At 38.9% G+C, this 16,735-nt stretch overlaps 1 protein-coding gene across 1 annotated transcript; it reads left to right on the top strand.

Annotated features, from left to right (window-relative positions):
- The first annotated feature begins 1,204 nt into the window (after nt 1-1,204).
- On the top strand, nt 1,205-13,956 carry LOC136278165 (epithelial discoidin domain-containing receptor 1-like). Its single transcript, XM_066161557.1, has 9 exons — nt 1,205-1,298; nt 3,336-3,679; nt 8,255-8,387; nt 9,552-10,061; nt 10,653-10,775; nt 11,445-11,573; nt 12,473-12,497; nt 12,854-13,007; nt 13,603-13,956. The coding sequence occupies exons 1-9, from the start codon at nt 1,217-1,219 to the stop codon at nt 13,849-13,851; spliced, it is 1,749 nt and encodes a 582-aa protein (XP_066017654.1). The 5' UTR covers nt 1,205-1,216; the 3' UTR covers nt 13,852-13,956.
- Nucleotides 13,957-16,735: the final 2,779 nt, after the last annotated feature.

Raw genomic sequence — 16,735 nt, 5'->3', positions numbered from 1 at the left:
CTAAATTCTTGAATGGTACAGACAAACACACGATTCAACAAGAGGACTCCTGTAATATTTAATAATTCTGAAACACAAAGATAACTACAATTTTATATGATTCGCGACGACATTCCGATCATACTTGAGGCGTGGTGTTACAATATGAAAGTTGCGAAATGAAACCGAAACTAAAGTAAGACAGAAATCTACAATTAGAAATCAGAAACCGGGAAGAAAAATACAAATAATATAAAGCTATTGTACCTGAGGGGTAGATCCTCGTGCATGAAATAAAGTTAAATCAAAATTACTATGGGTACGCGTGTCAATTTGGAAATAGCGAAGATATGACTTAAAATCAAATGCGAGTGAGTTATGTAGTAAAATGCAAGCGTGTTTGATCAGCAGTCTTGCCTATTTCAATCATCGAAGAATCAAAGCACAGAGCTTTAAAGAAAAAGGAAGTTTCACAAATATGCCACAAGCTGTGGGCATAAACATTGTATGCCCTTCCCCCTCCCCACTCCACCCTAATGATAACATACAATAAAACCGTGTGTGTCTATCAATACTTGGCAACTGCACGTATTACGGAGTCATTGAGGACAGTCAATCCCAATTTACACAGGAGCATGAATTAAGCCGTTTATAAAACAAATAAATATTTTTTTGATGTCTCTGAGGTCGTGTGACTCGTACCTTGAGCTAAATTATGATCCCGACCATACCCATCCTATTCCCTATTCCGCCTTCGAAACGGAGCATATCTCGGTCTCGCCTTCTTATTCTCATCCTGCATCTCACCTTTGAAATTTCTCATATCGCACATCCTGCCTCGATTTTAAACCTCATCCCGCATACTGCCAAATCTATGTTGGAACCCTCCGGATAGCAATTTATTCCTTGGATAGCGTCATCCGCCGCCCTTTGAACTACTGATCACAGTTGTTGAGACACGATTCCATAATTTCTGTGGCTCTAGATAAAATAATAGATAGAAAAACTTGAACCAAATGACGTTACAGAGCAAGAAACATCTTGGCCGACTTTAAATAACAGCGTGTTCTCTATAACCACTGCGAATCTAACTGACTAGATTTATGTGGCATTAATTTCTAGAGGCGGAATGAAAGATATCAAATTGTCACCGGAAAGAGGGGTTGGGCAAAGTGGAAGCTAAACATTTCCTGCGTTGTTAATCACTTGGTTTATATTTGTTTCAGAGCGCTTTGGAATGATCAGTTCAAGAATGTTTCGCATTCATCTAGTCATTGGGTGTTTTAATGTGCTGTGTTTTGGACAAGACATTCCTCAAGGTAACTATCCTCGGTGGTGCAGGTCATGTCAACTTTCGCGTCGAACCGAAACCGCCAATTTCTTTCCTTTCGCCTGATTATTTGCTCCTGAGTCTCCTGGATCATGATCAAACGACATCCGAACCATATTACATACTAGTTCTGATCAAAATGTATCGATCTATGTTCGGTTCGTTTTCTCTCAAAGTATTGGAGATTTGCAAATAGTTACTACAGTGATTAAAGGACCACAAAGACTACAATGTTTCTCTAAGCAACGGAGGGAAAAACTTTTAAATCACGCGCTTCTCCAAGTTGCTTTGATATGTCTTAGAACCGTAGGCTTAAAGAAGTACAGTTTCAATAACATAGCGAGTAAAGCTCTATGCCAACGGGTGTATAAGTGGGTAAGAAAGAAACACTAGTTCAAAGTGCACTCACGAACCGTGCCGGAAACTGTAAAGTTGGTTCGGAAGGCGAGGATTGCTGGTTCGATTGCTTGGTAACATACCTTGTTTTTTTCTTCGAAAATTCCTTTTCACCTATTTTTTTCTTTTTTTTGTTTTTCTTCCAAACGATATAATGGACTAGACTTTTAAAACGTATTACGCGATGGTGCGATTTCGTGTAAGAGCCCTCCAATCGCGCTAGATGGCGAACACACAATTCGGAGAAAATCGGACTGTAAACTTTGACTTTGTTCAATTTTGCTTGTTAGAACCACCGACTCTTATAACTAATCACAGAGAAACGCTTTCCGACCTAACGATAACTGGCCAGGGTATCCAAAACTTCAAAAACGGGCTTGCACCCACTTTCATCAACAAAATTCCAAATTTAGTGAAATAGAAGCCGAACAAGGTCAAATTACAGCCACCTAAAATGTCCATACCTGTGGCCAAAAAAGGAAGTGGCGAGGGTCCTTAAAACATTTATTTGTGATTCAAAATTTCCTTTTTAATGTTATCATTTTTTTCGCCTCTTCCAGTGTCAGGGAGTGAGTCACTGATAAAATGGCGTCTCTAATGAATACATCAAACCCGGGAGGGTCAGGAAACAGGAAATCATTGATCGTCTGGGGTTTTATTATTAGCCACCACTGCACAAACTGTTTGTAAACACTTTCCGGGTGCTTCACTTCCTCTTTACCATTCTTAAAAATGGCCTAGGGGTTTATGTTAACATATCACGCGGCGTGCTTCAATAATTTGTCAGTTTGCTTGTGGGAAACAACAGCCTAGAATCTGCAGACCAACCAAACGCGTGCATGTTTCCGTAAATGGGCACACGATCAAAGGCCCTACGTAGAAATAGACAAAGAGAGATGCTTAATTTTAAGGCTGCTCGTGGGGTTAGTAAGAATTTTGTCTTTCACTAACGTGGTTTCAGAAACAAAAGAACAACCGGAATAATGAAAAAAAAGAGGGCAATCAGTCAAACGCTCCGTATTTTCCTTTCTTTTCTGATTAGCGACCACACGAATGCTACCCTTGGTTAGTTTTCGAATAGAGTTGCAGAACACATTGCATACATATATAGATATAATTATGTTAATTTTATTCTTATCTTAAAATTATCTTAACTTGACGCGAAAGAAACCCAAAACCCAAGCAGGCGACAGGGAATAATTAGACAAAGCCACTATATTGCTTTTAATTCAAATTATTGAAGAATGAAACAAACTTGCTTTTTACTGACCAAACTAATGACCCTATACACTGGCAAAGCAAAATCGTACCGGCCTATCCAACTTCTTGCATGCAACATTCCCCGCTCAGTTATTATGGATTTAACTGCAAAATGTCGAAAAGAAAAAAATCAAACTAGCGCCGAATTATACAATTCAGCCTTTTCCCACAAAAACAGCACTCCTGGTATCCTTTTGCAATCCATTAAGCCATTCATATTAGGCAAATCACATGATAATATCATTAATCCAAACAACAAAAACGTTTAAAAAGAAAAGTATATATAAAAGGTACTCTCTTTAATTATCAGACTTCTACTCTATTATATTTTGGTAACTCTCCTGTCTTTCATTTTACTTTCTTTTTAAAGATTGTTTTTCACCTTTGGGAATGGAAGATGGAGGTATCAGAGATACAGATATTCGTGCTACGTCTTCTTTGAATGCAAGTGCTAGTGCTATTCATGGTAGACTGAATCATATAGGAGGCTATGGGGGGTGGTGCCCTGATCAGCAGCCGTATTATATTGGTCCTATCCATAAGGAGTTTATTCAAGTCGAATTTCCCAGGCCCTTTCGAATTAAAGGTATAATAACACAGCCCCGCGCTCGAGGTGTGGAAGGGATTCGGAAGTTCTTGGTTTCGTACAGACAAGATCAAGAAAACAATGAAAAGCTTGTTTGGTTGTATGATGGAAGATCACACAAGCTTAGGGTAAGTCATTTCAAGGACCTTCATAAGGATGTTTTCTACGAGCAGCCTTAGCTCGCTAATCAATAACGATTCTTCTATTCATCGACGCTCTTAAAGAACGATACTATTTCGCAACGGTCAAATTGCAGAGATTGCACGGAAATTAACCTCTAAGATTGATGGAGTTCCTTCAGTCTTTAGTTGGAGTGGATTTCCCAAGTTATGCTATTGCCACGGATATCAAACTGTTTTCTCATTCAGGATCGGAGTCGGTGATCTCTCCATGTGTTCGAAATTTTAGCGTGAGAGCGACCAGGGGCGCTTTCCATTCGACCAAAATTTTCGAGATTTCCGGTCTGAAATCGAATGGAACGGGAAAAGCTCCGGGATAAGTTTTCGAAAAGTTAGGAAAACGTTTTGAGTGTGCCCTCTTGGATAGAATTTCCGGAATTATCGAAACCAAAGTGTGTGTTCCATCCGCGACAGATGTCGGGTGCAGTCTTTCTGCCGAACCTGAATTCACGTGGATACATGGGAACAACAACAACTCGCACGTTTCCCTGGTCATCCGCAGGTGGTTCTCGAACTTCACCAGAAAATAGAGAGGAATTGTAACTTCGAAGAACCCATCGACGCGACTATGCACAAACTATTTGCATAGTAACCAGATACTTCACATAGGTGGCTTCCGACCGATCAACCAAATAAGGTGTGAATTAGTCGAACGGATGTGTCTTTTTCCGGAGGCGTCAATCTATTGTGCATTTACTTATAGAACCGATCAGAAATGTGAAAAATCTCACAAAAGCATTCTTAACCTTTGGCATTTCAAAACTCACGTTCAACTTAAAAACTTCTTTTCAGAGTACCCTTGTAAACACTAGTTGAAATGGATTCACACCGAAATACGGGTATTCTAAGCACCCAAGCATCTCTATTGTTTGAACCTTAGGCATTTCAAAACTCGCGTTCAACCTAAAAACTTCTTTTCCGAGTACCCTCGTGTAAGCACCAGGTGAAATGGATTCACAATGAAATACGGGTATTCTAAGCACCCAAGCATCTCGATTGTTTCGGGTAATAAACCTTTGGCATTTCAAAACTCGCGTTCAACTAAAAAACTTCTTTTCAGAGTACCCTTGTGAACATCAGGTGAAACGGATTCACACCGAAATACGGGTATTCTAAGCACCCAAGCATCTTGGTTGTTTACGGGTAGCGAAATGCGGCATTCCAAGCAGCGAGATTTATCGCACGTCATCGTATGGCTCCAGACAGAAATCATCAGGCACACAACCATACCTTAACGCCAAATTGATCCGGCCAGCGAATAGAATTTCTTTCTCGCGAAGTAATGCATAATTAAGACCTTACATTCAAGAAAGAACGATAACCCCTTTTTGCCGATAACGCAGAATACACTCATACCTGCGCACGGACATTTGGCGGGATTAAGTTCCAGCGCTTACCTGATGTCTGGGACGTAAGTGAAATGATATTTCATACTTAAAGAGCTCCTTAGTATGGACGCAAGAAATGTGTTATCAAAATATCAACCCAATCGTTTCAAGCGTTAAATGATACTCCAGTATCTCCAGAACATAGTGCAGTCAAAATCTCTCTCGAAAACAAGGTCCTCGCCTCGCGGCCCACCGGCCCCATGCTGACTCAGAGCCAAAGGTGTTATCAGAGTGGAATATTAGTTAGCTGAAACAATTTAACTTTGGTATTGTCGTGGCAGAACAGACAATCGCTCTCTGTGTCACAACCAATAAATCTGTAGATACAATAACTGTTGCTTGATAGTCATATCACGCGGTCTAAACAGGTTATCCTCAAATGTCACAACACGTTAAGGCTTAGCTAAGCCGTTCTTGTCGCTGAATCATTCTACAATTGTGGAAATTAGCATTCATGCTATGATAACGTAATTATTTCCAAAGAGAAAATTATGCGAAGGAGTCCTAAATTTACGTAGCACTCCTAACGAGCAAGGCGCACGGATACATGCGCCTGTTTATATTTACGGTGGCTTCATAGGATTTTCGGTGAACGTTAGTGCGCGCGCCAGCGTATTGTTTTTCTAGACAGTTTTTCACGTTTTCGCTTTTCTATGTTATTAAAAGCTATCAAAAGGCGATGAGCAAGGTTCGGACTATCAATCGTTGGCCGTAGTAAATGTTAAGAAAATTATTTTCGCTATTAAGCTAAGGCTCCACGAAGGGAGGCGCTCGCAAGTGACAATTTGGCTTTACCTTTGATTTTCTTCAATTATCTCCGGTGAAATCTCTCATAATTTTAACATGTTGTGAAAATTGTCCTGCCGATCATTTAAAAGCCGCAAGAAATAGAAGATACAAAGTGAGTTTTCTCGCTGTTCGCAATTTTGTGTTTTCTTCGTCTATCTCAATTTGGTTCTATGAATTTTTTTAATTAACAGGCACAAGAAAGGTCACAAATATGTTTAACGGTTCAGCAAATCTTAGGATATTCCATTGAAGTAAACGCAATAAATTTTACTCGAAAGATCCCTATTTTCTATGTCGCAAAACATTATGTAATGGAATAGAAATTCGCTAAGATCGGTATTTGAGCATGCGTAGAATTTCGAATTGCGGACCACGAGTATTCGATTGACATGTTTATTTCGGACTTGCGAAATTCTTGGACACTACTGGAAATCAGTGGCCCTGTATTCTATAGTTGCTCCGTGCAAGATAATGAGGTACATATCTTTAAGCCATTCATTTCGAGGAATCCTTGCAAGCCTCATCCAAATGCAGCATTATGGCAAATATAATTCTCATAGTACGTGTCACTCGGTTATTATTGTTGTAAAAAATAAAAATTGTTCATATTTACCTCGCTTATAAAATTAACATTCCTTGAGGCCTTGTGCAAATGTTTGTATGTCAACCACTCGAGTTCCTTGTAGATTTTTAGCTGCCGTCTGTTGGTGAAAAGCAGAGCCACCTTTGAGACCTGAACTTCACGATCGATCAAAACAATAATGTTTATCTTCCGGGGATGGAAAAAAGCAAATATCCTGAATATTCTAGGTTACTTAACTGAGATGACCTTAGAGCCCGTTTGTAGGTACTTTTTTCATTATTTCTGAGGTCTTCTCGAAGCGACCGAACGCGGCGCGGGTGTTGTGTAAGCCTTTTTCAGGCGTAAAAGACATAGAAATACATCGAGAGTCGTTGCTGGAATCCCCAGAGTCCATAATGTGGATAATTATTGTTTACACACCTCTTCTCACGATTGAAGCCAAACACCTCACTTTCACTTGCTAAATGAGTCCCTTCGCTTAACATTGACAAGCCAATGGATCATTTTACGCTTCCCTGGTGAGAATTTTTTCCTTGAGCAAAGCTTGTCATGTATTCTGGAAATAGTTCTGTTACGTGTAAGAGATTGAGAGGGTTAGTTTTAGTGAGACGTCGACATTTCGACTTGTTCAAACTTGTGAGCAAACAAATTTCGATTTCAGGGGTACGTTTAAGGAAACCGTGGTGCGGTGGGGGCATTGCCACATCTTTGGTTTCATTATGTAAACTTCGTTTTTAACAAAGAAGTTTTGGCCCTGAGGAAAGCCGTAACAGCGTAAATTACGTTACATCAATTTACCTATGTCCGATATTGCCAATTAGCTTCTGACAAGTCACTCACCTCTCACGCCACCCCGTCAGGTTGAAGAATGATTGGCAAATCATTCACCATTCTCAATCGAGCTCGTTTGTCGAAATTTTCAAGTCAGTAAATGCTTAAGGTGTTTATATAATAAGTAAAATAGTAATGGGTTGCTTTTAAAGTATACTGATGAAATTTCTTTTCTCGTATTCAACTCAATATCTCACGAGTATGGCCAGCTCACCCGTGCGATATTTGGTTGAACACTTGAGGGAAAAGTCCATATCTACGCACGCCGATGCATTATTCTCTATTTAATCAAATGAGTTTATAATATGAATTGGCGTCCGTAACGAAATTTTAAAGCCGACGTTTCGAGCGTTGGCTCTTCGTTAGAGCGAATCCTTTCAGAACAACAACAGAACACTTCACTACCTACCGTGAAAATTATGAAACAAGGCTTTTATCGAATCGCGTGTAAGGTTTCCGAAATAAAAAAAAATATCGCTTGAGGAGTATCACCGGATATTTCCCGGTGTAACTGAAACCACGTGGGTCTCGAGATGTATTTAGAAAAATTGAATGGTGAGCAAGCGAAAATGTTTTATGGCTTATTCATGGCTTATAGTTGGGCATCATGCACTGTTGTTGTTTATAAAATAATTCAAATAGTATGCGCGCTCTGTTGGCCATAAAACCATTTTGCATGAGCGTATATAAACACGGTTTTCGTTCCTCTTTCATTAGTTAGTTTATAAAAAAATTTTTGGTAAAATGGTTTCCGTGTTTACGTAGCCCGACGTAAACACTTGGGAGGTTGGGAGAACACTCGATAAGCTGGAAAACAACTACGCTTCTCGTCGTGGTTTCCTTCGCTTATTTCGTGTTCTCCCAACCTCCCGCGTGTTTACATCAGGCTATGTAAACACGGAAACCATTTTACATTTCTTCAATATGTCTCAGGTCTTTGAAGGAAATAGCCTCTCGGAGTTGAAACCTCCACTTGTAGCTGACGGAATAAGAATTATACCTGAAATATTTCCTCGCAGACAGGTGTGCCTCAGGTTTGAGCTTCTTGGCTGTAAAATTGAAAGCGGTAAGCTTTTAACTTCCACTTAATAAAAATAATAATATAAATGATTTATAAGTGTTGTTTCTACAGAATATCCAACAGTGCTTTACAAGACTTGAAATTGAATAATAAGATTTATAAGTTACATGATATCATAACTTCTATAGAAGAAAAAAAATCAATTGCTTGAGGCAAGCCATCTGATATTCAATAGAAATTTTTTTCCATTAAAGTGATTCATCAGACAAAAAATGTTATGAAACGATTTTTTAAAAACTCTCCTTGAACGTTCCTCACCAATGTCGGTTTGGAAAACTACAACCAAAAAAGAACAGGTCACTGTACCTGCTTTAGGGGTATGGTGAGCAATCTCACTGTATTTATTCATGTCCATATATCAGACATGGTTTGGTGCTACTCCGGTTTAAAGATTAAATGAATGTAACTGAGAAGTTCCAATTCATAGACTCACGTTTCGACACTCCTGTCTAATGCTTTCATCAGGGGTGATGAAGGCACCAGACAGGAGTATCGAAACGTGAGTCTATGAATTGGAACTTCTCAGTTACATTCATTTAATCTTTAAACCGGAGTAACCGAGAAGTTACAATTTATAGACCAAACGTTTCGACACTCCTGTCTAATGCCTTCATCAGGGGTGATGAAGGCACCAGACAGGAGTATCGAAACGTTTGGTCTATAAATTGTAACTTCTCGGTTACATCCATTAAATCTTTAAACCAGACTAGGATCAAACCATAATAAAGGGGTAAGTTTCTAGAGAAACTGTGGTGCTGCGTCGGTGGGAGAGTATAGCAGGTAATTTAGTGTTAACAACTGGGTTGAAAACGTAAATTAGCCACCGTAAAGGGTAAAAAAGCTGACGTTTCGAGCGTTAGCCCTTCGTCAATCGCTCCGACGAAGGGCTAACGCTCGAAACGTCAGCTTTTTTACCCTTTACGGTGGCTAATTTACGTTTTCAACCCAGTTGTTAACACTAAATTACCTGCTAGGATCAAACCATGTCTGATTGTCCACCTGGTTGGCATGTGAACTTTGATATGTCTATATATGTTATTCACTAGGAACAAATTATCACGAGTTTATCACGAAATCTCATTTCCTGAATAGTTACTGTCATTGTTAAATGAAAGCCTAACATGACATTTCCACTTATTACTTAATTAGCGATTGTCACGTACGAGATGCTTCAAGGTAACTCCCTGGACGGGAGATACAACTTCACTGATTCAAGCTATGATGGTTTGACTGAAGGCCGCTTTCTTTTCTCTGGATTGGGAATGCTTACTGATGGACGATTGGCTAGTGAAAATCTTACAGTAAATAATGGATTGGGTTGGATTGGCTGGAATATGAAAGAGACCCCTAAACCTTACATAATATTTGATTTTTTGAACAAAAGAATCTTCACTTCAGCTACTTTCCATTGTAACGTCAAAGACCAGACACACATCAAGTTGTTTTCCAGAGTTGAAATGAGGTTTGATAAGACAATTTCAAAAGGTTCTCCACCTGATCTCATGCAAGAACTCAAGGAAATTTCCATTCCATCATCATCACCATCGATAAACCGCAATGTTACAGTTGACCTGTGCCGCCGTGTCGGGAAGTCTGTAAGGTTCAACTTTACCTACAGAGGACAATGGATATTAATCAGCGAAGTTATCTTCAACTCAGGTAAGTTAACAGATCTCTAAAAGAAAATTATCATTCCTGGTTCTGTGGCATTTCGCCAACCCTTACAGGTTTTTTCCCCTAAATTTTCGAGGGAAGCCTCTGCAGCTTTGTTATCTGTTCTTTTCACCGTCTGGTCGAGATCGCTTTCAGAAAAACGGTTTCTTCGGTAATGTGGTTTGACACCACAAGCAGCAAAAGTAAATCAACATTTCATGATTTATGTTAATGATTTTTTTTTTGTTTTTCATTTATTTAATTATTAATTTTTTGATGTGGAAATGCAATAAATAGTATGTGAAATTAGTTAATAGTCAATTTCCATTGCATTGGTTGGAAAAAAAATTAAATTCAGTTTTCAATTCGTATACTTTGGCTAAATTATTACCTCATTATGGTTAAAATGATTCTTTAAGGGGTGTCTAATAAAGGTAACATGGCAGTGAACTGCGTTTAGCAGTCCTGTCCTACTATACTGCGTGTGATTATGTGATTGGTTCGATAATTATTATTAGACTTGCAGACTTGGTCAATCTTTATTTCATTGAGATGTATTTATTCAAATAAAGTAATGCCTATCTTTTATTGTTACAGAGCCACTGGGAGAAAGGTCTCCTCCAGCAGTTTATTGTGTTCCAAGTACTACACACCCTCGATACACAAGTAGTACCTCGGAATACAGCGCAAGTGCTATTAGTAGCACCACATCAACTGGAAGTGAGACATACGAAAATGATTTTATTGTTTACCTTCATAATTCTCGTGCTAATTCTGTTGTATCCCCAGTGTCGGTGTTTCAACTGCCCAAAAACCTTTCCAAAAGCTATATACGGCATACGAATTAAAAAAAATACTCATATCTACCTGACTTTTCCAGAGATAGAAAAACAACCAGCTCATCTGAAACCGTATGGCACGTAGTGCTTTATCATAAAAGAATCAAACACTAAATCGACCAATCGGTCAGTTCATCAAGCGTGTTAACAAATAACCAGTCCGTTATCTAGTTACACGGTCTTTCCGTTAGTCAGTTAGTCTGTCTATCGGTCGGTCGGTTAAATAGTCAGTCGGCGTGTGCTACGACCAACTAAGCTGCTATCATCTTCTACGGAGCGACTACTGCTATTACAGAAAAGAAGCCTGAAAATTATTTTCTGTACTTGGTAAAATTGCAGCTCATCTGCGAGGAACATTGTTTTACTTGATTTTCATCCGCAGGTCAAATGAAATTTTTTTCATTTGGATGATGAAAAGATTTTAAGTAATTGAGCAGATTATACAAAAAGTAACGATCTGTTTTCAATCAGTTGTAAAATGTTGGTGCAGCCATATAGAGCAAGTCATCGTTTGTGTAGCGAGCTCTATTAATGAGTCTTTTTTTTTTAGCCACCGTTGCTCCATCGGCCGAGGGACCTGATTGGGTGATATTAATCTCATCTCTGACAGTGCTCTTCGTCATTTTAGTAATCCTCGGTATTGCTTGGTCATTCCGACGGAAGAGACGCCAGAAAAAAGGTAATACATACATCATAATCTGCAAATTCTTTTTCAATAAATGGATTGCAAGAGAAAAATTCCATTCAATTCGGATGTTTAATTTATTTTAGAATACAATTTTGTAGTCAAAATTACCTTGAAGATATAAAATTATCTCTAACTTGCAAGGGTACTTTCAATCAAGTGTCTAAACTAATCCAGGATTGCGTCGTTTTGTTTTACTTCGCTACATTCATTATTCAAACGCAAAATGGGCCCTACACAAATCAATCCAATCAATTTGGACAGTTTACCGATTTCCCTTTCTTCTGGTGAGCCATTGTCACTGCTGTTGCTTTGCTTTCAAGACTTTCCGATGAACTGCGCTTCTTTGAAAGAAAGTTATGCTTTTGAATCTACATGACCACATTATCTCCCTTATTAATAATGGTTATACGAACGAGTAGAGTCCAGTTCGGTCTGTAATCATACGAGTGATTCACAAAATCAAAACTATGACGAAATTTGAGAAAGAAACTAAACATAAGTTATACGTTTTCATAAAAAACAGCAGTTAACTCGGCGAAATGCGAGGCAACGGCGCGCGCACATGAAGCAGTCTGTCCACTTACACACAGGCATGATGTGTTAACTGGCCCTTTAACTGTCCTATTACACTGTCTAAGTACAAGTATGACACGTACACTGTCCTATTAGTGCTCAAATCGGGCTGGTGATAGCCAATTACGTTCGAGAATTTTGTTATAGTTTTCATAAAGTATAGAATATATTAACAATGGAACGGGGTGCATGTTGCAATTCCACAAAAAACACTTCATTTTCGCAATTTGTGGTGACTATTCATTTTATTAATATCGAAATATTAATTTTTGTTTAAAAAATGATGTTATTCTTGTTTCTTTCGATCTTTCTCTTAGATGAGAGACCTAGAGTTGTGGAAAGGTATGACAATTTTTTGTATTGCTAATAGCATTGTCAATAATTGCCGACAAACTAGCACTCTGAACAAAGCCATGTAAGGATGGACTTGCTCCCCGAATGCACTGTTCTTGTCGAAAAAGATAAGTTACCTCAGGAACCAGTCGTCAAGGGTCAAGTCAAAAGATTTTGGCTGTGTCGCTAGAAAATTTACCTGATCCTCCAATAACACGCCGTAATATTCCTATAATCCACCAGGCAATAAATAATGACTGTTTCCTAAATATCATAAGCATTTCATGAATCAAATCAGACTTGTGAATGATAATTTAGGTATTGATCCTCGCACTGAAATTTTTAGTCGTTATTTACCCTTTAAGCGACCAGTCTGAAGAGAGTTTAACATTGGTTCCTGTGGGTGCTACCGGCCATCAGTTGGAACTTTCTGAAAGCAATAACCATCGTAACCAAGATACCGAAGAATCTCCCCGAGATGAATATGAAGAAATTAAGCTGTCTCCACCTGTGATGATGGTATGTTTATGTTTTCTAATAATCATAATAGCGAAGATTTCACTGATTTCGAGTAATTAACAGTTATTCATCACCGAGGCGGAAGCAAAGATCCAAAAACTTTATATAATCACTGAATACAAGAGATTATAATATCTTGTTTTAATGCATAATTATACTTAAAGATCTAAGTTAGTGTATGGTTGATATCGTGTCGATGGAACCTTGGTGAGGTGTCGGTGGAGTGTGGGTGACAAGTGGTGAAGGGTGATGATATGTCCGTGGATTGTTGTTGGCGTGACTGTGGAGTGTTGAGTCGGGGGAGCGTTCATGGCTTGTTAGCCATTATTGTTTATCTTTCACACATCCTTTTAACCAGGTAGATACTGCAGTATTTGTTGAACTCCTCAGCGTTTTCATGAAAGAGTTAAGGCTTAGAATCTGGACCCAGGACTTATCAAATTTTCATACGGCGTTGCCGTATGAAACTTTAATTAGTTCCCCACGGGGTCTTTGACCTCTTTTAAGAGAAGTGATAAGGTTATTGCCCTCGTTCACAAATCGGTTAATAAATATTGTATTGACTAAACACATTTTGTTTTTGTCTTTCCCGTAGGTGCCTAGCGACGGTGCCCAGACTCCTGTATATGCGCAAGCGTCAAGCGCTTGTTCCTACACCTACGCACACTCGTACACGCCAGTAGAGAAAAATAATGGGAAAGAACACGAGTACGTCAATCAAATAAAGACTTCGGACTACGCAAATACGTACATGCCTCTCACCAATCTTAAGAGGACAGCCGAAAATTCTTGTGCATATGCATCACTTTTGCCGTCTAAAGAGGAAAAGGGCGACAACCTTTAGGGCAACGGTGAATACACTATTCCATTTTTATAAGAACCTTTTTCATCAGGAAGTCCAGGGTCTAAACAAAATTTCAAGAACATACTAAGAACACACCCAGGCTGAGAGTCAGTAAAGAACATCTTTATTTTGCTCATTTTCTTTTCTTTGGCTGGAATATGCAGATGTGTACATGCCTCTCAGTAGCGATGCCGGCAATACTAACATGTCAGCTGACAATTCACGCGCGTATGCATTGCTTTTGAAGTCTGAAAAAGATGACAATAGCAGTGAATACGTTAATCAACTCCAGGCTTTGAGGCCGAGTTTCCCGAGACATGATGAAATTTAATCAGAGTTGGTGTAACTTTTTTCGTTTTACAGCCTCTCTGATTTTGTAGTTTTTTCTTTCTGTGATTTTCTTTTGATTAGGGTGATACCGTAAGTTTTGTAGAGAAATCCATAAATAATACTTATCGCCTTTCGGACAGCCTATCGACATCACAGATTGCACTAGTCTCGAGCGTTAAAAATAGCAGTTCCTGTGGGGTAATCTAGTGTTCCACCTAGTTTTTCCTTAGGCTTTTTGCGGCTTCTCCTAGAAACGAGCGTAAAAGAACGGGCAACTGGTGACCCAGTGATTTTAGCCGGGAGACGTCTTAGATTTATTGTCACTATTGCTTTTTAGTCAGTCTTTATGCGCCTTTTGTCAATTTTTTTTTTTCGGAAAATGAATCATTTTCATAAGTTGTAGCTTAACAATAACTTTTCCTTTACGGTTGATTGAGAGGAATTATTGTGTGAAACTTAAGTTTATTTCCTTTGTTTGGAAATAGCAAACAGTGAATAATTTTTTTACCAATCAGAATACATCCCCGAATTGAAATGCCTGGCCCTCTGTTTAATATTCAAGGAACAAAAAAGTATGACACATTGCAAAGAGATTAAAGACTACTCACTTATATTCAGATTTATGGCTGCTTTAGCACCACTTTCAAGGGAATTCGGAGCGATCAAATGATGCCTGATGTTCCCAGTCTTCTGCTCCCTAGGAATGGAGCTCCAGTGTAGTCACTTTCTGAAGATGATCACAAAAAATTCATATCTAAACTTTAGAGCCTACATTATTAATGAGTCTAGTGCCTTATTGTAGTCACCGATAATGTTCTGAGCTTCAGCAAGGCAGTGTTGCCTGAGGTCCAGGGCTTGATGCGACTGAACCACTTACAATGTATAACAAATAAATGATCATTTTGAATCAGTTTGAAGGTGCTTCCATGCAATTTTATAAGGTAACTATGAAGAACCAACAGTAAAAACCTGGTTTCATAACTGCGCGGTTAAAGTCCTGAGTTGAATCTAGAGACGCCAAAAGTTAATCACACCCCATATTTAGATGTCGCGGTAAAAACCGAATTAAAATGTTCCAAGCACATAGCATCAATTTCGAGATCTGGTAATAAAATCCAGGCTTGGTCATGTAGAATATTCTAAATTACCCGAAAAGAAAATATGTTGGCCATTGTATGATCCAAATTAAAATAACCTTGCACCTTTTGGGACCTGCACTAAAAGAAAACATCGAACAAGTCCAAAGAACCGAGAACCGTACTCTTTGAGAAACGTTGCGTGACATCTCAAAGAACGACTGCGAAGAACGCTAACTGACGAACAGTAGGAGAAGTTCACAGTCCTCGGTTTCAGTGACGCAGAATTTCTTAAGTTGCCGCTCACTATTTTACTAGCACGCTGCTGAAGACCTTGCCTCCTTGTGCCAAGTCGCTTGGAAACCGAATTATGAGTCACCACCTTTCAGTGTCTTCCCCACATCCCTCCCCCTTATCAACAAGGCCGCGCGCATATCGAGTAAAGCTTATGTTGGCACCAAGGACTCTCGACGTGTCCTTTTGTCTGTTCTCTGCTACCATTCTACTTACAGAAAAATTACTTCTATTCCCCTCTCTTCATCACTGTGCATGGCTGGGACTACTTATCGGTTCTTACTTGCCCCTTATAACTCTGGTAGACTCTAATTAAATCTGATCGGTTGACTACGAGCTCCATAGCACACGCTTTTATATAACGTTAGGCATGACCAAAGATGCTGGCCAACTGACCTTAAAAGATTAAAACTTGCTGTCAAAACAATATCCCAAATACTTTCACAAGAATGTAAAAAACTGATATTAACAGTCACCTAATCCTTCCGATCAAACAATCACTTTTTGACTTTCATAGCCAAAAAAATAACTTTCATGTGGGTCCAAGGCAAGGTCCGTGGACAAACTATGCACGTCCACTGAAGGAAGTTAATCGAGACAGTCACAATTTGGAAACTCATTGCAATAGCTTAGCTCTAAACAACTTTGAACTTTGAATTCAAATCTTAAATAATTGCCTAAGATAGTCAAATGACTGAAATCCTAATCCACTTACTGAATAATCTGCTACACTTATATTTTTCAGAAAAACGCGTATGTCGTTGTTTTGTTGCTCAATCGATGCCTTATACAAAACATTCAGTGCCGCTTAACAACCTTTCTGCAAAAGAACATAAATAAAACTATACAAGCATCCTTTTAAATTTCCTAATATTGGATAAAAAGTTGTCGAGCTTTTTAGCAATGCAGTCAGTTCAGCTTTTAAAGTCAAAGGCCTGCCTCACTCCACTCCCAAACAACGCAACTCATCATGAACTGACGAAATACTGCAATTATTCAAAGATGGACTATCAAGAGAAGGCAAAATTTAAGGTCAATAATCATCAGGATATTTTTGGGAGTCAGGTAAATTTGAAATGCAACTTAACTTGTCCACTCTGGAAAACGAACAAATTATTTTCTGTCCACACCATAAGTATCACAAGTTACAGAAACGTTTGAATGTACCGTTGAGCATGCTAGCA

This window comes from Pocillopora verrucosa, chromosome 14 (genome assembly GCF_036669915.1).
Source record: "Pocillopora verrucosa isolate sample1 chromosome 14, ASM3666991v2, whole genome shotgun sequence".
Lineage (NCBI taxonomy): Eukaryota > Metazoa > Cnidaria > Anthozoa > Scleractinia > Pocilloporidae > Pocillopora > Pocillopora verrucosa.
Note: the sequence above shows the minus strand (reverse complement) of the source record. Positions and strands in the feature narration are given on the sequence as shown.

Excerpts from the sequence above, each read along its gene's own strand:
- LOC136278165 (XM_066161557.1), top strand. The coding sequence starts at position 1,217 with ATGATCAGTTCAAGAATGTTTCGCATTCATCTAGTCATTGGGTGTTTT. Across the intron at positions 12,498-12,853 it reads AGACCTAGAGTTGTGGAAAG|CGACCAGTCTGAAGAGAGTT; the intron begins GTATGACAATTT and ends TTACCCTTTAAG. Across the intron at positions 13,008-13,602 it reads TGTCTCCACCTGTGATGATG|GTGCCTAGCGACGGTGCCCA; the intron begins GTATGTTTATGT and ends TCTTTCCCGTAG.